Here is a 25,912-nt window from a genome sequence, read left to right on the forward strand (position 1 = left end):
CAATATACTACGCTATACTATACTACACTATACTATACTACAATATACTATACTACACTATACTACACTATACTATACTACAATATACTACGCTATACTATACTACACTATACTATACTACAATATACTACAATATACTACGCTATACTATACTACACTATACTACACTATACTACACTATACTATACTACACTATATTACACTATACTACATAATACTACGCTATACTATACTACAATATACTACAATATACTATACTATACTATACTACACTATACTACAATATACTACAATATACTATACTACACTATACTATACTACACTATACTATACTACACTATGCTGTGCTACACTACGCTACACTATACTACAATATACTACACTATACTATACTATACTACACTATACTATACTATACTACACTATGCTATACTACACTATACTACACTATACTATACTACACTATACTATACTATACTACACTATACTATACTACACTGTGCTATGCTACACTACGCTACACTATACTATACTACAATATACTACACTATACTATACTATACTACACTATACTATACTACACTATGCTATGCTACACTATACTATACTACAATATACTACGCTATACTATACTACACTATACTACACTATAATATACTACACTATACTATACTACACTATACTATACTACACTACGCTACACTATACTATACTATACTACACTATACTATACTACACTATGCTATGCTACACTATACTATACTACAATATACTACGCTATACTATACTACACTATACTATACTACACTATGCTGTGCTACACTACGCTACACTATACTATACTACACTATACTACACTATACTATACTACACTATGCTATGCTACACTACGCTACACTATACTATACTACACTATACTATACTACAATATACTACGCTATACTATACTACACTATACTATACTACAATATACTACGCTATACTATACTACACTATACTATACTACAATATACTACACTATACTATACTACAATATACTACAATATACTACGCTATACTATACTACACTATACTATACTACACTATATTACACTATACTACACTATACTACGCTATACTATATTACAATATACTACGCTATACTATACTACAATATACTATACTATACTATACTATACTACACTATGCTATGCTACACTACACTATACTACAATATACTACGCTATACTATACTACACTATACTATACTACAATATACTATACTACACTATACTATACTACACTATACTATACTACACTATACTACACTATGCTGTGCTACACTACGCTACACTATACTACAATATACTGCACTATACTATACTACACTATACTATACTACAATATACTACGCTGTACTATACTACACTATACTATACTACAATATACTACAATATACTACGCTATACTATACTACACTATACTATACTACAGTATACTACGCTATAGTATACTACACTATACTATACTACAGTATACTACGCTATAGTATACTACACTATACTATAATACAATATACTACGCTATACTATACTACACTATACTATACTACAATATACTACACTATACTATACTACAATATACTACGCTATACTATACTACACTATACTATACTACAATATACTACACTATACTATACTACAATATACTACGCTATACTATACTACACTATACTATACTACAATATACTATACTACACTATACTACACTATACTATACTACAATATACTACACTATACTATACTACAATATACTACGCTATACTATACTACACTATACTATACTACAATATACTATGCTATACTATACTACACTATACTATACTACAATATACTACGCTATACTATACTACACTATACTATACTACAATATACTACGCTATACTATACTACACTATACTATACTACAATATACTACGCTATACTATACTACACTATACTATACTACAATATACTATACTACACTATACTACACTATACTATACTACAATATACTACGCTATACTATACTACACTATACTATACTACAATATACTACAATATACTACGCTATACTATACTACACTATACTACACTATACTACACTATACTATACTACACTATATTACACTATACTACATAATACTACGCTATACTATACTACAATATACTACGCTATACTATACTACAATATACTACAATATACTATACTATACTACACTATACTACAATATACTACAATATACTATACTACACTATACTATACTACACTATACTATACTACACTATGCTGTGCTACACTACGCTACACTATACTACAATATACTACACTATACTATACTACACTATACTATACTATACTACACTATGCTATACTACACTATACTATACTACACTATATTATACTATACTACACTATACTATACTACACTGTGCTATGCTACACTACGCTACACTATACTATACTACAATATACTACACTATACTATACTATACTACACTATACTATACTACACTATGCTATGCTACACTATACTATACTACAATATACTACGCTATACTATACTACACTATACTACACTATACTACACTATAATATACTACACTATACTATACTACACTATGCTATGCTACACTACGCTACACTATACTATACTACACTATACTATACTACACTATGCTATGCTACACTATACTATACTACAATATACTACGCTATACTATACTACACTATACTATACTACACTATGCTGTGCTACACTACGCTACACTATACTATACTACACTATACTACACTATACTATACTACACTATGCTATGCTACACTACGCTACACTATACTATACTACACTATACTATACTACAATATACTACGCTATACTATACTACACTATACTATACTACAATATACTATGCTATACTATACTACACTATACTATACTACAATATACTACGCTATACTATACTACACTATACTATACTACAATATACTACGCTATACTATACTACACTATACTATACTACAATATACTACAATATACTACGCTATACTATACTACACTATACTACACTATACTACACTATACTATACTACACTATATTACACTATACTACATAATACTACGCTATACTATACTACAATATACTACAATATACTATACTATACTATACTATACTACAATATACTACAATATACTACACTACACTATACTATACTACACTATACTATACTACACTATGCTGTGCTACACTACGCTACACTATACTACAATATACTACACTATACTATACTATACTACACTATACTATACTACACTATACTACACTATACTATACTACACTATACTATACTACACTATACTATACTACAATATACTACACTATACTATACTACACTATACTATACTACACTATGCTATGCTACACTATACTATACTACAATATACTACACTATACTATACTACACTATACTACACTATAATATACTACACTATACTATACTACACTATACTACACTATACTACACTATACTACACTATACTATACTACAATATACTACGCTATACTATACTACACTATACTATACTACACTATGCTGTGCTACACTACGCTACACTATACTATACTACACTATACTACACTATACTATACTACACTATACTACACTATACTATACTACACTATGCTACACTATACTATACTACACTATACTACACTATACTACACTATACTATACTGCACTATACTACACTATACTACACTATGCTATGCTACACTACGCTACACTATACTATACTACACTATACTATACTACACTATACTACACTATACTATACTACACTATACTACACTATACTGTACTGCACTATACTATACTACACTATACTATACTATACTACACTATACTATACTACACTATACTACACTATACTATACTATACTATACTACACTATACTACACTATACTATACTACACTATACTACACTATACTGTACTGCACTATACTATACTACACTATACTATACTACACTATGCTGTGCTACACTACGCTACACTATACTATACTATACTACACTATACTATACTACACTATACTATACTGCACTATGCTATGCTACACTATACTATACTACAATATACTACGCTATACTATACTACACTATACTATACTACACTATACTACACTATACTATACTACACTATGCTATGCTACACTACGCTACACTATACTATACTACACTATACTATACTACACTATACTACACTATACTATACTGCACTATACTACACTATACTATACTACACTATGCTATGCTACACTACGCTACACTATACTACACTATACTATACTACACTATACTATACTACACTATACTACACTATACTGTACTGCACTATACTATACTACACTATACTACACTATACTGCACTATACTATACTGCACTATACTACACTATACTATACTACACTATACTACACTATACTATACTGCACTATACTATACTACACTATACTACACTATACTGCACTATACTATACTGCACTATACTACACTATACTATACTATACTACACTATACTATACTACACTATACTACACTATACTATACTGCACTATACTATACTATACTACACTATACTATACTACACTATACTACACTATACTATACTGCACTATACTACACTATACTATACTACACTATACTATACAGTGCTATACTGTCCTGCTCTGTACTACATGCTATTCCTCAGCATTCTTTTCTGCCTTACTGTAGTACAGTATCTATTGTTCCTTGGCACTGAAAAACAAGAACCAGGCAAGAGATAAAAGAACAATGTCCTGGACCAGAGAAAACAGGACAGATGCGAAAGGAATCATCAAGGCTTTTATTTAAAAAAAAAAACAAAAAAACAAGGATATGTTTAACCTTCAGAGATGCCAGGACAATTATTCATTTCCTGTGTGTTTTCCTTTAAAGTGCACAATCAGAAAGCCTTTATTCAGTTTTTTTATTTTTATTTTCTAAAAAAAAGTGGTATTTATCATACAGCTTGTGTATCACCAGGACGTACTGACAGACCAATCCTCCCATCCCACTTCCCTACGACTTATCCCTCAGCTCCGAAGCCACAGTCAGAGATTTCAGAATAATAAAAATGTTGATCCTCCTCAGCTCTGGAGGAAGCAGCTAAAGGTGTGACATGAGGCTCTGAAAATGTCATTAATCAAGCTCAGGAAAAGGGGAAACACACTGACGTGAAAATAAGCAAACAAAATCTGAAAATTCATTAAATATTGTAGCGACAAGGTCACCATGCTATCGAATATATTTTAAAAAAACTATCTCAGTCAATAAAGCATTAATTATACATTCAGGTGCAAAAAAACCTGATAACGCTAGGAATACTTTTTTAAAAGGCCATGGAATTTATTTTAAAGCAGCAAGACATTTAGTGTGTTTAGATAGGGTTAGAAAAATACTAAAAAATAGTAAAAACTAAATAGTAAGATAAAGTAATTAATACTGAATATCCTTCTTGAATTCTGATGAAGAAGAAGAAAATGATGGTGATTATTTATTTATTTATTTATTTATTTATTTATTTATTTATTTATTTATTTATTTATTCCTAACATTTAAAATGCAACTCAAAATATAAAATTATTTTATTATTTAAACAAAAATACATAGCAATAATTGGAGCTTGACAAATGTTTATTGAGGATGCGCATAAAAATCAAAAACTACACAATTAATTAGCAATAAAGTTGTTCAAACTTGTCATTTCTCATTTTCCTGTATGTGGAAGTTCTGTAATAAAATCTTTTTTTATTTTTTATTATTATTATTATATCTACCTTTCTTCCTGAAAACATGGAGGATGTAAAATTTTGCACTTTATATACTGTTTTAAATATCTAGTAATATGATGGACTTGCTGGTTCTTCAGTACTAGCCTTTATTACACCTTTATTACCTTTCACAAATCTCTGATTGTGGCTTTCCTATTTAATGTTCAGTGGCAACCATGACAGACTGTAAGATTTTCCTCTCTAGAAAACACTGATAAACGTCTAAAAGTCATTGTGTTGCTGATATGATCAGAAATGGTGTTTATATCTATAGATAATTCCTTTTGCATATTACAGCTTGGAGGCGTGTTTACTGAATTAGCAGCAGAACTTGTGCATCCGTATGCTCTGTAGGATATACAGTATTTATTACTTATATATGACGTGAAGATTTTATTGTACGTGCCTTCTCTATTTGTGCGTATTGGTTGTGATGCTGATGTCTGTATTAGGATTTTCTGTATTTAGTTTAAAATGCTGAATTGTGTCATTTAGGTTCACTATATTCTAGGAGCTCTACTGTTTTGCAAAGCTGCTCGCAAAATAAATAAATAAATGAATGAATTAATAGAAATAAAAAACACGGAACGTCTTTAACGTCACGGTCCGGGTTAATACTTTATGGGCTTATATTTAGTACACGAGGATGAAAAGTACGCTCTGGCAGAAAGTGAGCGCTTGAGGATCGACGCATTAGGAAGGTTAAGACCTGGATGCACTAAAATCGTGTTCGATATTTGAAGAGAAAGACGTTGATTCTGAAAACAAGCGTCTCGTTCATCAGACACGAGGATTTCCCACAACAGCAGGAGAGCAAAAACAAACTATTATGCAGGGGTGGAGAAATCAGTGTGCGTATATATGCTTTATATATATATATATTATTATTATTATTAATATTAAACTAATATATTGTTATGTTCTGTAAAGCTGCTTTAAGACATTGTCCATTGTTCAAAGTGCTATAGAAATAAAATTGAATTGAATTGAATTCAACATTTTTCCCACTTCTGGCTTCCTACAAGGTTTCAGTTTCAGACAAATTTCCAGTCTCTGAGAATATTTTTATCCCATAATTAACAAAAGTAAAGTAATTCCTTTTGCACAGATATCTATGTTCATTGTGTAATGAGGTTCAGGAAACTACCGGACATTTACCTTTTATTAAAATCTGTCCTTGTGCGTAAAATATCAGTCGGCTCATAGATTTAAACCTAGGATGAGAATAAAGACAAATATCTTTGATATGTTTGCTACGTTGATGTGAAAACACCTCAGTCCGACTTTCTGACAGATGAGGATAATAACCGTAGTCTGTATTAATGCACTTAACTAGCTAATTAGAGCCGATATATAATATTAGATTATGCTTTTCAGGCTAGTTAGATCTCCAGGCATTCAAATGTCTAGGAACTGAGTAGCATGATAACTTTCATTTATTTATTACTAGTCCACCCCTGCTATTGTTTGGATTCTGCTTACTCTTGCTGTGTGTTGTGCTCTTTCAGGTCAACGGGCTGCTGAAAGATACTTCACATGTCTCTGGGAAACGTCTTTAAAAAATAAAAAACGAAATAAATAAATCAATAAAAACAATTCCGTCTCAGTGCATCGGAAATATTCTGGAAAAATGTCCTTAACGCTGTTAATCTGTCAGAGCTGTTATTAATCTCCTCCACAGAATCATCACCTCTCTTCTCCTTCTTGCTGGTGTTTATTTATTCGCAGATTAGCAAAGTTTGTCATTTGTAAAGTGTGTGCATCGATCACTGCATCAATACTTCTCTTTTTTAAGCACTTTCAGACAGGAAAAAAACCCCAAAAACACCAAGACCATATAAACGTACAGTTGTGGCTTAAAGATTTTCCGCTCAAGTCCATGGCAGAGATTTTGTCTGTCTCGTGCCTGAATCATGAATTAGAAATAAAAGAACAAGAATTAAAAACGACATTCAAATCTCGGCTGAAGTTTAAGCCTTGATTCCCATCAGCACTTTGGAGCAGGCTATAACATGGGTCTGAATGATGCCTAGAATTGTTTTTTTTATTTTATTCCAAAGGGTATTGGTTATATGGATAGGCAAGATCTAGCCGAGCCTAAATACCTCGATATCTGTATACTTTTTTTTCTTTATATTTTGGCAAAAATGTTTATTTAAAGCGACTTACAATTTAACAAAGGATACATTCCAAGCAGGGTTAAGTGCCTAAGACTCCAGTCGAAGTTCTCTGGAATTCCTGGGATTCAAACTCATAATCAAATCACAGTTAATAACTTAGAGGCGTAACCCCTGAGCCACCACGTGAGCTCCACCTCCATCGTGATTCAGACCTGCAGCTGGTTCCTGTAGAATTGCAACAGACCACTGTTTCCTCCCAGACTGTAGATGGTGCTGTAAGGGATGTTAGCACTTGAGATGTTTCTTGCTAGTCATGTCATTCCAAATCCTGTGCATTTCCTCCGGTGAGATCTGATGCACGGTGACGACCCTGCGGTAGCGGCAGAGGCTGTAGCTCATCTTCCAGTGGTTAAAGCCACTGTTCTGGATAGGGTGGACCCCGAGCTTGCGCAGACACAACCCCACGTACACGTCCTCCAAGTGAATGAGGCGAGTATGGAGGGAAGTCTTATAGATCAACTCTGCCATGTCACCAGAGAACACGTACCCTGTGCCGGAACAGAAAGGGGGGTACTTGTTCTCGGGGTACAACTCTCTGGACATGTACCACTTACTGTGAGTGTCTCGGATAGGCCCTCCGTTTATGACGTGGCCCGTGAAGAAACGCTGCCTGGGCTGTGCGTTAGGTCTTAGCAGGTTCAACACAAGGTTGTCCATGTTGACGAAAATGTCGCTGTCGGTCTTCATGACGTACTTGGCGTCAGGGCAGTACGAGGCCACCCAGCGCATTCCCATCAGCGTCTTCAGCGTCAGGTTTCGATAAGAATCCTCAAAGTCCTCCACGATGATGTCGTGGAAGATCTGGCTCTCCTGCTCCACCATCTGGTTGAGAACCGGCTCAGGGTTGTGACCGAGCAGGAAGAGCGTTACGATGCGAACGTCGCCATACGTGCTCTCGTCTCCCCACGTCTCGCGGATGGCCTGTCTGGCATCGAACTCCTTGTGGTTGGTGCTGATGAGGATGAGCAGGAAGGGCGGGTTGCCTTCGCATTTCTTCGGCTCGTTGATCAGGAAGTGGAAGGCGTGCGGATTGAGCGTGCGAGTTCGGATGTTGCTGAATGTGATGTTTTTCGGGAACCTTGGAGGCTGCCTGCGGACCGGGATAGACATATGGCCCACGTAGGAGGTGGACGGTCGAGTGCCGCTGAGGTACCACAGAGCGCTCGCCCAACACAGCACCGTGAGCAGGTACAGACATGACACTTTGGAGATCATATCGCCGCGGACCTGCTCACCCCAGCTGCCAGTCCTGGATTTATTTAAACAGCATCATGGCTCCAGTCTGTGGACTTCTCTCTCTGACCAGTGAGTCAATTCATAAAATGTAGGCACTCTATTAAAAAATACTGTGCTTAAGGCCATGGTGACCTTGTCAGTTATTTGTCTTTTAAGGCCATGCTGAATTGATCATCATCCTCCTAACATGTTGTGGTTCTAAAACCTCACTTAATTCAATAAATATTCATCCCATCTGCTACGCTCTCTGTGCCTCTATCATCTCCGCAGCGCTGGTCCCCCGGGGATCAGACAGACGAGGCGAGGCCAAAGACCTGGATCTTTAAGTGAATCGGAGCGCTGCAGAACTTACTGGAGGGTCAAGCTGCTTTCCGATGCAGGACACACCGATGCCGTGACGCAGCATGCGTTCAGTAATCCGATCCATGAATTTTTGGCTTCAGTTCTCCCTGTATGTCCTTGTTCTTGGCAGCCTCGGAGCCTGCAGGAGGCAGAGGAATAAAGGAACATGCATCATGTTGGGGGAGAGCAGAGGAAAACAGAGAAAGTGCAGTTCTGTACGCAGCGCATGCTTTAATGAGGAAGCTCAAAGTGACACTCGCTTTCTCTCGCAGATTTCGACAGAGAGGCGACATGATCATATTATTATTGTTTCCTAACGTCATTGGAAGCATTAAGGACGAAGATGAAACTCCTAGAACCTGTCAACGGGACTATATTCCTGACTATACGGTTTCACTTTAGGTCCTGAGTAACATGGTTTAAGGTGAATAACTGAATAATACACCGCGAGATGCTGCAGGTGCCTGTGAAAGATGATCGCTCTCTGTTTCTCTGTAATGCAGCCGAGTCGGAGGTCACATGATGTATGATTTAACAGGCGGTACACGCCCATCCGTTGCTTTATTTTCATTTCACTGTCTCTGTTTCTCTGCCTGTATGTGACATCTTGTGAGATAAAGTTAGATAAAACCGGATATAACTGGAACTCAGATATGAGTTACACACACACACACACACACTTCACTCTTTGTCTCTCTTTTTCTCTCTCTGTCTCTTTCTACTATGTATGCATTTGCAGCAGAAAGGTCACCTAAGGCACTTTAAATTAAAGGACAAGCAGAAAGAAACTGAGACTTTCATTTCAACACACACACACACACACACACACATTAAACACACAAAGTCATCACATCACCACTGTGGAGCTCAGCTTGACCTCAGCATTTCTCTAGGTCATCTCAGGTCTGGTCAATAAGTGAGAAATATATCACACGAGCCTTAAGATTAGCAAGTTGGGCTTGACATATATATATATATACAGAGCAATACAGAGAGAGGAAACCGAAAACTCGGAAGGAAACCTATGTAAACAGATACAACAATAATAATAATAATAATAATAATAATAATAATAATAATGTAATAAAATTGTAATAATAATATGTGATATTGTTATATATATATATTACATTACATACATATATAATAATATAATATATTATTACATATTTTAATGTGATAAGTGATATTAATACTTCACTTATTTATATTTATTAATAATAATAATTAATGTAAGTACAAGCACCAAAATATCTTAAAAAATCTTAGAGGCATAAATATTAGATTTTGGATACAGAGTGCTAGTCAAGGATGCCGAGTCGTATAAAATTGAACAATTTCCGATTTTATTTTGTTATCTGGATATTTTTAGTCACACATCCTGTATACTGTATGCTTTAACTGTTGCTGAATTCTAACCCTGGTTTAAAATAAATAATAAAAAATAAGTATAGAGTACCAGATGAATCCGGTGATCTTCGTAAAAGAGCCACAACACAAGCATTAGATGGAAAGGTGATCAAATTAAAGGTACAAACTACCTGAACGGCTTCAATAACGTGTTTTTCTCCCAACAGATTATTTGCATGCACGAGTAAACCGTCTCCTGTATTGATTAGTCGGGAGGTTTAATCTGAAACGGCTTTCAGAGAAGTCATTTGCGCTGATGTTACAGATGCAAAGTGCTGTGAGAAGGATTGAATAGCCTCTGTAGGCCATTTTCATTCAATTCAACTTAATCCTTCTAGCACTTTAATCATATTTACTGTTGTAAGTAGATGAGCAGTTAATTTGACAAGTTTACCACATGTGTAGTGAAGTAATTTAAAATACAATAGAACTTTGTTCATTCTTTTGCCAGAGACTGCTTCAGATTACTTAAAAGAAATAAATAGAAATGAAATATATATATATATATATATATATATATATATATATATAAATATATATATATATATATATATATATAATGTATTTAAAATATAAATAAAATATAAATGAAAAAAGAAAATCTATATATATACAAAATTTGCTCGAAAATATAAATTAAATATTTAAAAAAATTCTATATATACAAAATGTATTCAAAAACATAAATTAAATAAATGAAAAAAGAAATATTCTATATACACATAATGTATTTGAAAATATAAATGAAATATAAATGAAAAAATATGGATGAAATATTGTATATATACAAAATGTGTTCAAAAATATAAATGAAATGTAAATAAAAAATAGAGATGAAATATTCTATGTATACAACATATATTCGGAAATATAAATGAAATATAAATGACAAAAATAAATATTCTATAGATACAAAATGTATTCAAAAACATAAATGAAATATAAATGAAAAAAATAAATATTTTACAAATTTTACAAGACGTGTTCAAAAATATAAATAAAAAATATAGGTCAAATATTCTATATATACAAAATGTATTCAAAATATAAATGGAATATAAATGAAAAAAATAAATAAAATTTCTAGATATACAAAATGTAATCGAAAATATAAATGAAATATAAATAAAAAATATAGATGAAATATTCTATATATATAAAATGTATTAAAAAATATAAATTAAATATAAATAAAAAGAATATAGTTTAAATATTCTATATGTACAAAATGTATTCAAAAACATAAATAAAATATACATTAAAAATATAGATGAAAAATTCTATATATACAAAATGTAATAAAAAAATATAAATTAAATATAGATGAAATATTCTATATATACAAAATGTATTCAAAAGTACAAAAAAGGTGCTAGGGAACTAAGAACATATTGCAAATAATATGATATTGCACATGGTATTTTATTCACGTACATTCTAATTATTATATCAGTTTTGATACCTATACTTTTTAGGACAGCTACAGACACAGATTTACAGCATCTTTTATTAATATATTTTATAGATTAAGACTTTAAACACATTAAAGAGTCTATCAGCATCGATAAGGATCCTGATACCAATAGAGCTGGAGGTGATTTGAGACAAAGAGGAAATGAGGACGAGTGTGATGAAATTAAGGAAATGTCCCCGTGACATACATTCAGGAAAAGAGTACGATGGATCATTTGGTTGCTAGAAGGATTTTTATTATTATTATTATTATTTATTTATTTATTTATTTATTTTACATCAATATATCAAGATATATTCACACAGTTTAGATCGCTGACTAAGAACATTTTATTTATATAAAAGAGTTCTTCAGAACTTGATCAAATGTTAAGACTGATACTGGAAAAGAGGCAGCTGAATCTCCTGGTGCTGCAGAAACATCTACATGTGCATCATGTAGACAAACATAAACACTATACGGCTTTATTTCTGCTGCTTGTGTATTCAAAAAAAACAAGGAATTGAATCCAGTGAGTATTCAGTCTCTTATAGAACGCTGCGTCAGCAACCTGACCGCACCCTTCGTCCATATGGGTGTTAATCTGACATCAGTGGACGCTCTGGAGTTTCAGTTTTAGCAGCAGCAGCTTTTTTCTCACTCTAGAGTTTATTCTGAGGAGGTTTGTGACGATGATGTGGCAGGAACGCTGACCGGAGGGCAATCAGGTCACGAATGAGCTACGAGGCATTACGCTGATCACGTGTGAGCTGCGGTGGTGCGTCGTATTAATCCGTGTGATGACGTGTGACTACCGTGTGATCAGTGGTTAGAAGAACTACAGCGAAAATACAATGAAAAAAAAAGGACATCATCAGGACAGACTGCTTTATAGACATACAAGAGATGTTTTTGGGGAAATAAAGCAGGGACCATTAGTTTATGTGATTTCTAGGCGATATACAAAATGTTTCGCTTTCAACGCGCGTTTAAAAGTCTGTGGATAATGTGGCAATTTCATGGTTTCAAGCATTTAAGTGCTGATGAAACGGTGTGATGAGAGCGAGATATGAGAGTAATAATCACGAGTGAGAGCACAGGTGAGTTCACTCTCACGTCGTCATACTCCATATTACTCCCAATAATTCAAGAGCATGACTTCCTAAAGAAAGAGTTCAATACAATGTTCAAAGAGGTGCAGATTATTTACTACTAACATTAATGCTAACACTAATACTACTATTAATACTAATACTAACACTAACGCTAATGCTAATACTAACACTAATACTAACACAAATGCTAACACTAATATTAATACTAACACTAACGCTAATACTTACACTAATACTAACACAAATGCTAATGCTAATACTAACACTAATACTAAAACAAATGCTAATGCTAATACTAACACTAATGCTACTACTAACACTAATACTAAGACTCTTTTCCCGCCATATCCCACTCAGAGCTTGAGGAGAAAACCCGAGCAGTAAGGAGAGAAACGCTGGAGGCTGAGGGTGAGGGATGAGGGTGAGGGATGAGGAGTGATGAAGGATAGAAGAGTGATAATGGACGATGTGCTAATGGCGTCTGCTCTTATAACGCCACCGGGCTTCAAACCAACTAACGATTACATCACAGTTCTGACACTACAACTCCATCCCTCTTCTTCTCTCTCTCTCACTCGTGCTCTCTTTCCCTTCTCAACATCTCTCCTATCTGTCTGTCTGTCTCTCTCTTCTCCACTGTCTCTCCTCTGTCTGTCTGTTGCTCTGTCTGTCTGTCTGTCTGTCTATCTCTCTGTCTCCCTCCTCCCCCTCTCTGCTCTCTCTCTCTCTCTCTCTCTCTTTCATCTGTGTCACCTCACTGGTGATATAAACAGTCTGTTGCTCTGTCTGTCTGTGTGTCTATCTCTCTGTCTCCCTCCTCCCCCTCTTTGCTCTCTCTCTCTCTCTCTCTCTCTCTCTCGCTCATCCTCGGTGGTGATATAAACAGAACAGTCTGCAGGGATTTTTTTTTACAGTGAACATCTGGATCATTTCTACATTTACATAAACAGTTGAACATGAATTTGTCTGGCATTCGTATTTTGTTTCACGGACACATGAAGCTGTATATCATGCAGTCATTCAGCAGCCAGAGGAACAGTTTAATAACAGAAAAAAACAATAAAACCTACACAATTTACCTCTTAATGTAAAAGAATCCAGTGAGACATTTCTTGGCTAACGTCTGCGTATAGCTACAAGGCTAAAACAGAGACACAACAGTTTTTATTTCACACATCACTATTTTCTTTGGCAAACAAACACTGGGGGTTTTACAGGTGGGCAGGGTGTTGTGTCGTTTTAAAGAGAACGGATATTACGCTAACACAATCAAGCTAGCTGAAGATCTGTAATGAAGCACATGACGTCATGGGTTGAGAAACCGTGAGCAGAGTTTATGAAATCTAAACAAACCATCCAAAAAACGTGGCCATGAAACAGACAGAAACGCTAGCATGTGCGCTATTTAAATGACCTTAACCCGGAAGTGGTTGAGTACTCGGGTGAGAGCGCCCCCTGGTGACCTGGTGGTGGTGTTGTGGTTTGAGATGTTACAGCAACAACTGACTAAAGTCCAGAGTCAGTGCTAAAGTCAGTGCTAATGTTTCTTCCATTTGGATTTCACATTTGGATTTTACATTTGTTTTGTGGGTCATAAATAACCGGACAAATAAAGTTACTAGGTACTGGGACCCTCTTTCTTTCTTTCTTTTTCCCTCCCTTCCTTCCTTTTTTCTCTTCTTCCTTACTAACATGTTTTCTTTCTTTCTTTCTTTCTTTCTTTCTTTCTTTCTTTCTTTCTTTCTTTCTTTCTTTCTTTCTTTCTTTCTTTATTCTTTCCTTGCTTGCTTACCTTTCTTTCTTTTGCCCTTCCTTCCTTCCTTCCTTTATGTCATCCTTCCTTCCTTCCTCTTTTATGTCTTCCTTCCGTCCGTCCTTCCTTCCTTCCTTCCTTTGAATGTATCTTTGATGTCCTGAGTCCTTTTGATTTGATTTGATTTTGCCAGGTAGATTCAGATGTTCAGTCTGACCTAAACTTTATGTTACTAACATGTAAGGGAAGCTAATATCCTCCAGTGTAGAGTTGTAATATTAAGGATTCAGGAGAGGGTGGAGGCTTCAGGAGAGGGTGGAGGATTCAGGAGAGGGTGGAGACTTCAGGAGAGGGTGGAGGTTTCAGGAGAGGCTGGAGGATTGAGGAGAGGGTGGAGGATTGAGGAGAGGGTGGAGTTTTCAGGAGAGGGTGGAGGATTGAGGAGAGGGTGGAGGATTGAGGAGAGGGTGGAGGATTCAGGAGAGGGTGGAGGATTCAGGAGAGGGTGGAGGATTCAGGAGAGGGTGGAGGATTCAGGAGAGGGTGGAGACTTCAGGAGAGGGTGGAGGATTGAGGAGAGGGTGGAGGATTCAGGAGAGGGTGGAGGATTTGGCCTTTTTATCATGTCTCAGCAAAATTTCCAGTCCAACTAAAAATCACATGACACTCGCTCCAGCAGAGAGACACATTTTTCTTCCTTTCCCTGCAAAACAAAGAACATGATCCACTCCATAATCCCCCTTCCCTTCTCCCAGTCTGTCTAATCCATCATCATAGACACTCGGCTCCTTCACTTTCCCTTAGTTTGCAGAAACGGATGAATTACATTTTATTCAGATTATTAGCTTTAGGTTTTAAAACAAGTCCACCCTCAGATTCACATTTTCCATCACAATATTGAACCAAACATTGGGTGGAGGAGATGGAGGGTTCAGGTTCACGTGGAGGTTTATTAACAAACCCAGTAAACAGTTCAGAACTTAACAACAACGTTTAACCAGAAACTATGACCTGAATATTCAACCACAGGGACAACAATCAGAGTACGAACGGCTGAGAACTTACACACACACTCTGAGAACTCACACACACACTCTGAGAACTTACACACACACTCTGAGAACTCACACACACACTCTGAGAACTTACACACACACTCTGAGAACTCACACACACACTCTGAGAACTTACACACACACTCTGAGAACTTACACACACACTCTGAGAACTCACACACACTCTGAGAACTTACACACACACTCTGAGAACTCACACACACTCTGAGAACTTACACACACACTCTGAGAACTTACACACACACTCTGAGAACTCACACACACACTCTGAGAACTCACACACACTCTGAGAACTGACACACACACTCTGAGAACTTACACACACACTCTGAGAACTCACACACACTCTGAGAACTTACACACACACTCTGAGAACTTACACACACACTCTGAGAACTCACACACACTCTGAGAACTTACACACACACTCTGAGAACTCACACACACTCTGAGAACTTACACACACACTCTGAGAACTCACACACACACTCTGAGAACTTACACACACACTCTGAGAACTTACACACACACTCTGAGAACTTACACACACACTCTGAGAACTTACACACACACTCTGAGAACTTACACACACACTCTGAGAACTCACACACACACACTGAGAACTTACACACACACTCTGAGAACTTACACACACACTCTGAGAACTTACACACACACTCTGAGAACTCACACACACACACTGAGAACTTACACACACACTCTGAGAACTTACACACACACTCTGAGAACTCACACACACTCTGAGAACTTACACACACACTCTGAGAACTCACACACACACTCTGAGAACTCACACACACACTCTGAGAACTTACACACACTCTGAGAACTCACACACACACTCTGAGAACTCACACACACACTCTGAGAACTCACACACACACTCTGAGAACTTACACACACACTCTGAGAACTTACACACACACTCTGAGAACTTACACACACACTCTGAGAACTTACACACACACTCTGAGAACTCACACACACACTCTGAGAACTTACACACACACTCTGAGAACTCACACACACACTCTGAGAACTCACACACACACTCTGAGAACTTACACACACACTCTGAGAACTTACACACACACTCTGAGAACTTACACACACACTCTGAGAACTTACACACACACTCTGAGAACTTACACACACACTCTGAGAACTTACACACACACTCTGAGAACTGACACACACACTCTGAGAACTGACACACACACTCTGAGAACTTACACACACACTCTGAGAACTCACACACACACACTGAGAACTTACACACACACACTGAGAACTTACACACACACTCTGAGAACTTACACACACACTCTGAGAACTCACACACACACTCTGAGAACTTACACACACTCTGAGAACTCACACACACACTCTGAGAACTTACACACACACTCTGAGAACTCACACACACACTCTGAGAACTCACACACACACTCTGAGAACTTACACACACACTCTGAGAACTCACACACACACTCTGAGAACTCACACACACACTCTGAGAACTCACACACACACTCTGAGAACTCACACACACACTCTGAGAACTTACACACACACTCTGAGAACTCACACACACACTCTGAGAACTTACACACACACTCTGAGAACTTACACACACACTCTGAGAACTCACACACACACTCTGAGAACTTACACACACTCTGAGAACTTACACACACTCTGAGAACTCACACACACACTCTGAGAACTTACACACACACTCTGAGAACTCACACACACACACTGAGAACTTACACACACACTCTGAGAACTTACACACACACTCTGAGAACTCACACACACACTCTGAGAACTTACACACACACTCTGAGAACTCACACACACTCTGAGAACTTACACACACACTCTGAGAACTCACACACACACTCTGAGAACTTACACACACTCTGAGAACTTACACACACTCTGAGAACTCACACACACACTCTGAGAACTTACACACACACTCTGAGAACTTACACACACACTCTGAGAACTCACACACACACTCTGAGAACTCACACACACACTCTGAGAACTCACACACACACTCTGAGAACTCACACACACACTCTGAGAACTCACACACACACTCTGAGAACTCACACACACTCTGAGAACTCACACACACACTCTGAGAACTCACACACACACTCTGAGAACTCACACACACACTCTGAGAACTTACACACACACTCTGAGAACTTACACACACACTCTGAGAACTTACACACACACTCTGAGAACTTACACACACACTCTGAGAACTCACACACACACACTGAGAACTTACACACACACTCTGAGAACTTACACACACACTCTGAGAACTCACACACACACTCTGAGAACTTACACACACACTCTGAGAACTCACACACACACTCTGAGAACTTACACACACACTCTGAGAACTTACACACACACTCTGAGAACTCACACACACTCTGAGAACTTACACACACACTCTGAGAACTCACACACACACTCTGAGAACTCACACACACACTCTGAGAACTTACACACACTCTGAGAACTCACACACACACACTGAGAACTTACACACACACTCTGAGAACTCACACACACACTCTGAGAACTCACACACACACTCTGAGAACTCACACACACACTCTGAGAACTCACACACACACTCTGAGAACTCACACACACACTCTGAGAACTTACACACACTCTGAGAACTCACACACACACTCTGAGAACTCACACACACACTCTGAGAACTTACACACACTCTGAGAACTCACACACACACTCTGAGAACTTACACACACACTCTGAGAACTTACAAACACACTCTGAGAACTTACACACACACTGAGAACTCACACACACACTCTGAGAACTCACACACACTCTGAGAACTCACACACACACTCTGAGAACTCACACACACACTCTGAGAACTTACACACACTCTGAGAACTTACACACACTCTGAGAACTCACACACACACTCTGAGAACTCACACACACACTCTGAGAACTTACACACACACTCTGAGAACTTACACACACACACTGAGAACTCACACACACACTCTGAGAACTCACACACACACTCTGAGAACTTACACACACACACTGAGAACTCACACACACTCTGAGAACTCACACACACTCTGAGAACTCACACACACACTCTGAGAACTCACACACACACACACTCTGAGAACTCACACACACACTCTGAGAACTCACACACACTCTGAGAACTCACACACACACTCTGAGAACTCACACACACTCTGAGAACTCACACACACACACTGAGAACTCACACACACTCTGAGAACTCACACACACTCTGAGAACTCACACACACACTCTGAGAACTCACACACACACACACTCTGAGAACTCACACACACACTCTGAGAACTCACACACACTCTGAGAACTCACACACACACTCTGAGAACTCACACACACTCTGAGAACTTACACACACTCTGAGAACTTACACACACTCTGAGAACTCACACACACTCTGAGAACTTACACACACACTCTGAGAACTTACACACACACTCTGAGAACTCACACACACACTCTGAGAACTCACACACACACTCTGAGAACTTACACACACACTCTGAGAACTCACACACACACTCTGAGAACTCACACACACACTCTGAGAACTCACACACACTCTGAGAACTCACACACACACTCTGAGAACTCACACACACACTCTGAGAACTTACACACACTCTGAGAACTTACACACACACTCTGAGAACTCACACACACACTCTGAGAACTCACACACACACTCTGAGAACTCACACACACACTCTGAGAACTCACACACACTCTGAGAACTCACACACACACTCTGAGAACTCACACACACTCTGAGAACTTACACACACTCTGAGAACTCACACACACTCTGAGAACTTACACACACACTCTGAGAACTTACACACACACTCTGAGAACTTACACACACACTCTGAGAACTCACACACACACTCTGAGAACTCACACACACTCTGAGAACTTACACACACACTCTGAGAACTCACACACACTCTGAGAACTTACACACACACTCTGAGAACTCACACACACTCTGAGAACTCACACACACTCTGAGAACTCACACACACTCTGAGAACTTACACACACACTCTGAGAACTTACACACACACTCTGAGAACTCACACACACTCTGAGAACTTACACACACACTCTGAGAACTCACACACACACTCTGAGAACTCACACACACTCTGAGAACGCACACACACACTCTGAGAACTCACACACACACTCTGAGAACTCACACACACACTCTGAGAACTCACACACACTCTGAGAACGCACACACACACTCTGAGAACTCACACACACACTCTGAGAACTCACACACACTCTGAGAACTCACACACACACTCTGAGAACTCACACACACACTCTGAGAACTCACACACACTCTGAGAACGCACACACACACTCTGAGAACTCACACACACACTCTGAGAACTTACACACACACTCTGAGAACTCACACACACTCTGAGAACTCACACACACACTCTGAGAACTCACACACACACACTGAGAACTTACACACACACTCTGAGAACTCACACACACTCTGAGAACTCACACACACACTCTGAGAACTTACACACACACTCTGAGAACTCACACACACACTCTGAGAACTCACACACACACTCTGAGAACTTACACACACACTCTGAGAACTCACACACACACTCTGAGAACTTACACACACACTCTGAGAACTCACACACACACTCTGAGAACTCACACACACACTCTGAGAACTCACACACACACTCTGAGAACTTACACACACACTCTGAGAACTCACACACACACTCTGAGAACTCACACACACACTCTGAGAACTCACACACACACTCTGAGAACTCACACACACTCTGAGAACTCACACACACACTCTGAGAACTTACACACACACTCTGAGAACTCACACACACACTCTGAGAACTCACACACACACTCTGAGAACTCACACACACACTCTGAGAACTCACACACACACTCTGAGAACTCACACACACACTCTGAGAACTCACACACACACTCTGAGAACTCACACACACTCTGAGAACTTACACACACACTCTGAGAACTTACACACACACTCTGAGAACTTACACACACACTCTGAGAACTCACACACACACTCTGAGAACTCACACACACACTCTGAGAACTTACACACACACTCTGAGAACTCACACACACTCTGAGAACTTACACACACACTCTGAGAACTCACACACACACTCTGAGAACTTACACACACACTCTGAGAACTCACACACACACTCTGAGAACTCACACACACACTCTGAGAACTCACACACACACTCTGAGAACTCACACACACACTCTGAGAACTCACACACACACTCTGAGAACTCACACACACTCTGAGAACTCACACACACACTCTGAGAACTCACACACACACTCTGAGAACTCACACACACACACTGAGAACTTACACACACACTCTGAGAACTCACACACACTCTGAGAACTCACACACACACTCTGAGAACTCACACACACTCTGAGAACTCACACACACACTCTGAGAACTTACACACACACTCTGAGAACTTACACACACACTCTGAGAACTTACACACACACTCTGAGAACTCACACACACACTCTGAGAACTCACACACACACTCTGAGAACTTACACACACACTCTGAGAACTTACACACACACTCTGAGAACTCACACACACACTCTGAGAACTCACACACACACTCTGAGAACTCACACACACACTCTGAGAACTCACACACACACTCTGAGAACTCACACACACACTCTGAGAACTTACACACACACTCTGAGAACTTACACACACACTCTGAGAACTTACACACACACTCTGAGAACTCACACACACTCTGAGAACTCACACACACACTCTGAGAACTCACACACACTCTGAGAACTTACACACACACTCTGAGAACTCACACACACTCTGAGAACTCACACACACACTCTGAGAACTTACACACACACTCTGAGAACTCACACACACACTCTGAGAACTTACACACACACTCTGAGAACTTACACACACACTCTGAGAACTCACACACACACTCTGAGAACTCACACACACTCTGAGAACTCACACACACACTCTGAGAACTTACACACACACTCTGAGAACTCACACACACACTCTGAGAACTCACACACACTCTGAGAACTCACACACACACTCTGAGAACTCACACACACTCTGAGAACTCACACACACACTCTGAGAACTCACACACACACTCTGAGAACTCACACACACACACTGAGAACTCACACACACTCTGAGAACTCACACACACTCTGAGAACTCACACACACTCTGAGAACTCACACACACTCTGAGAACTTACACACACTCTGAGAACTCACACACACACTCTGAGAACTCACACACACTCTGCTGATGTCTAAGACGTCTCAGTGATGACCTCATACACTCTGAGACAGTGATAATGTTTATACCAGGGATGTGTTTCTTTCTTTCTTTCTTTCTTTCTTTCTTTCTTTCTTTCTTTCTTTCTTTCTTTAATCTTTTCTTTTAACTTCCACTTGTACCATCTAGCGTGAATCCTGTGTAAATTCTCTGCTATAGAATATCACAGGTTTTATTTCCCTCCATTATTTTGATGATCTGTTGTAGTTGATGTTATAATCCTCTCTCATCTACTTCATTTCTACAGATACTGTACATGTCGAAGCTTATTTTCAGTAAACACACAGGAATAGATTTAGAAGGTGAGACGGTTCACACAGCCGCGTTGTTTCATTCCTCACAGAAGTCCAGTGAGGTTTAGAAGGTGAGGACAAACACGTACACTGCGAGCAACAATCCAATGCAAATCCATGCAAATTTATGCAGTGCTTTAGCTTTAACAACAGATGGATGAATGTTTTGTTTTTCTGGCTGTTAGCTGAACTGTTTTTATCCAGAAACTCTCAGTGTATTACATCAGAAAGGAAGTGGACAGGAATGAAATAATCCTCGCGCATCACGTTAGCCAAGCGTCACGGAATAATGAGGATATAATGATACACACGTTCACATTCACGCAATCCAACAGCAACCGACAGATTCAACGGAGGAGAAATGATGGATAGATCTGAGCGGCTGACTGATTCATACAGCACCAAAGTCTTTCAGCTTCAAGATCAGAGACCAGCATTAAGATCCTGTACTCGACATAATGACAGGAAATTGAGGTAAAATTGTGATTCTGCACTTCCTTTCTGTATCAGCGACGCTCCGAGTAACGAACATTCACTGAAACCTCACGGGTTTGTCTGAGCCTCGATTCCAGCACTGATTCTGATTGGTTCTGATAACTTATATTCATCTCTCCTTCCTTCCTTCCTTCCTTCCTTTCTGTCCTTTCTGTATTTCTTTGCCATAATTCTACATGTTTTATGAATTTATACCTTCCTTTCTTCACCTACACCTACAATCTAGGAGGTTTCTTCTTTACGTTACAGACATGTTTATTCTTAATAAAAAAAGAGTTGACATTTTTCTCCAGCTCTCAGGAGAGTTGTTCTATTTACACCAAGCACACATGAACACACATGAACACACAATACATTTTTTGTGCATGTTAATGTTTTTATTATTATAGCGTGAGGAATCAAGCTGTTCCCTTAAATGTAGCTCTTAACAGATAAAAAGTAGGACATCTTGTTCTGTATCGCTTTACGCAGCTCTGTGTCTTTATGTAGATCCAGTGTCCTTTCACTACAGTATCTGCTGCATCAGCCATATACGGTCCAAATAAAATAAAATGAAATAAAATAAAATGAAATGAAATGAAATGAAATAAAATAAAATAAAATAAAATAAAATAAAATAAAATAAAATAAAATAAAATAAAATAAAATAAAATAAAATAAAAGCTTCTTGACTTCTTTAACTGATTTGGCAGACGCCCTTATCCAGAGCAACTTATATTCATCTCTCTCTCTTTTTTTTATATGTACACACACACATACACACACACACACTCCCTCTCTCTCTCTCTCTCTCTCTCTCTCTCTCTCTCTCTCTCTCTCTCTTTCTTTCTTTCTTTCTTTCTTCCTCCCTGCCTGTCGCCATCTCCCCCCTCTCTTTTTCTCCTTCTCTCCCTCTCTCTCTTTTACTCCCCCCCTATCCTTCTTTCTCTCTCTCTCTCTCTCTCTCTCTCTCTCTCTCTCCCCCTCTCCCTCCCTCTCTCTCTCCCGCCCTCTCCCTCTCTCTCTCTCTCTCTCTCTCTCTCTCTCTACCGAGGGTTAAGGGCCCGACAGTGGCAGCTTGGTGTACCTGGGAGTTGAACACAACCTTAACCACCTTGCTCTTGCTTGAACATCATCGTAAGATAATAATAATATTATAATGCTGTTATTATAATAAACTTCAACGTAACAGTAACACAATAACTCCTCTTCATCATCGTCCTTGATGACGTTCCTCTGACTCCACTTCCTGAAGTGTTTTATTTCTCTACGCTGGCAGAGCTCACGTCTCCTAAACAGCCAGCAACCACCTCCATTTCTCTTATTTACATATTTACACAGTCTCTTACTGCTTGAACATCCAGTGTTATTTTTCTCCTTTGGCAGTTTAAAAGCTGCGCTGAGCTCCTGCTCATTTTTCACAACCATATAATCAGATTACTCGTCAATATTCCTAACTGAATTACAATCCGATTTTTCTTAGCATTCGAAACACACGCCTCTGTTAGATGCTGTTAGTTTCTGGACACTGCACTGAGGTCAGGAATAGATGATGCTGAATAATGGAGGTTAAGTTATAAGGACATGAAATTAGGCTGTATTAGGGGCATTCAGTAAGAATATGAAGATAATAATAATAATAATAAATAATAATAATAATACAAAGATTCAGCAGAGGATATTTCGACAGTGAGAGAATGATTCATGGTGCAGTTCAAAAGGCTCACGCCAGGTTTATGTCATGTTTATAAATACTTCATGACAGGAAATGTCAGAGGAAGCCATATGCTTTGAAGCAGGGATATACACCGATTAGCCATAACATTATGACCACTGACAGAAGTGAATAAGTCTGATGATCTCCTCATCATGGCACCTGTTAGTGGGTGGGATATATTAGGCAGCAAGTCAACATTTTGTCCTCAGAGGTGATGTGTTAGAAGCAGGAAAAATGGACAAGCGTAAGGATTTGAGCTTTGAGTTTGACGAAGGACCAAATTGTGATGGCGGATAGACGACTGGATCAGAGCATCTCCAAAACTGCAGCTCTTGTGGAGGTGTTCCCGGTCTGCAGTGGTCAGTATCTATCAAAAGTGGTCCAAGGAAGGAACAGTGGTGAACCGGTGAC

General features: G+C 38.2%; 1 protein-coding gene across 1 annotated transcript in view; it reads right to left on the reverse strand.

The window, feature by feature from the left end:
- Positions 1-4,345: 4,345 nt before the first annotated feature.
- Positions 4,346-25,912, reverse strand: part of b3galt1a (UDP-Gal:betaGlcNAc beta 1,3-galactosyltransferase, polypeptide 1a) — a 28,047-nt gene continuing 6,480 nt past the window's right edge. The window contains exon 2 of the mRNA XM_058402186.1: positions 4,346-9,769. Coding sequence (XP_058258169.1) covers positions 8,278-9,267 — 990 coding nt within the window. The 5' untranslated portion in view covers positions 9,268-9,769 and the 3' untranslated portion in view covers positions 4,346-8,277. The remainder of the gene's footprint in view (positions 9,770-25,912) is intronic.

The sequence above is a fragment of the Hemibagrus wyckioides genome, linkage group LG11 (assembly GCF_019097595.1).
Source record: "Hemibagrus wyckioides isolate EC202008001 linkage group LG11, SWU_Hwy_1.0, whole genome shotgun sequence".
Classification (NCBI taxonomy): Eukaryota; Metazoa; Chordata; class Actinopteri; order Siluriformes; family Bagridae; genus Hemibagrus; species Hemibagrus wyckioides.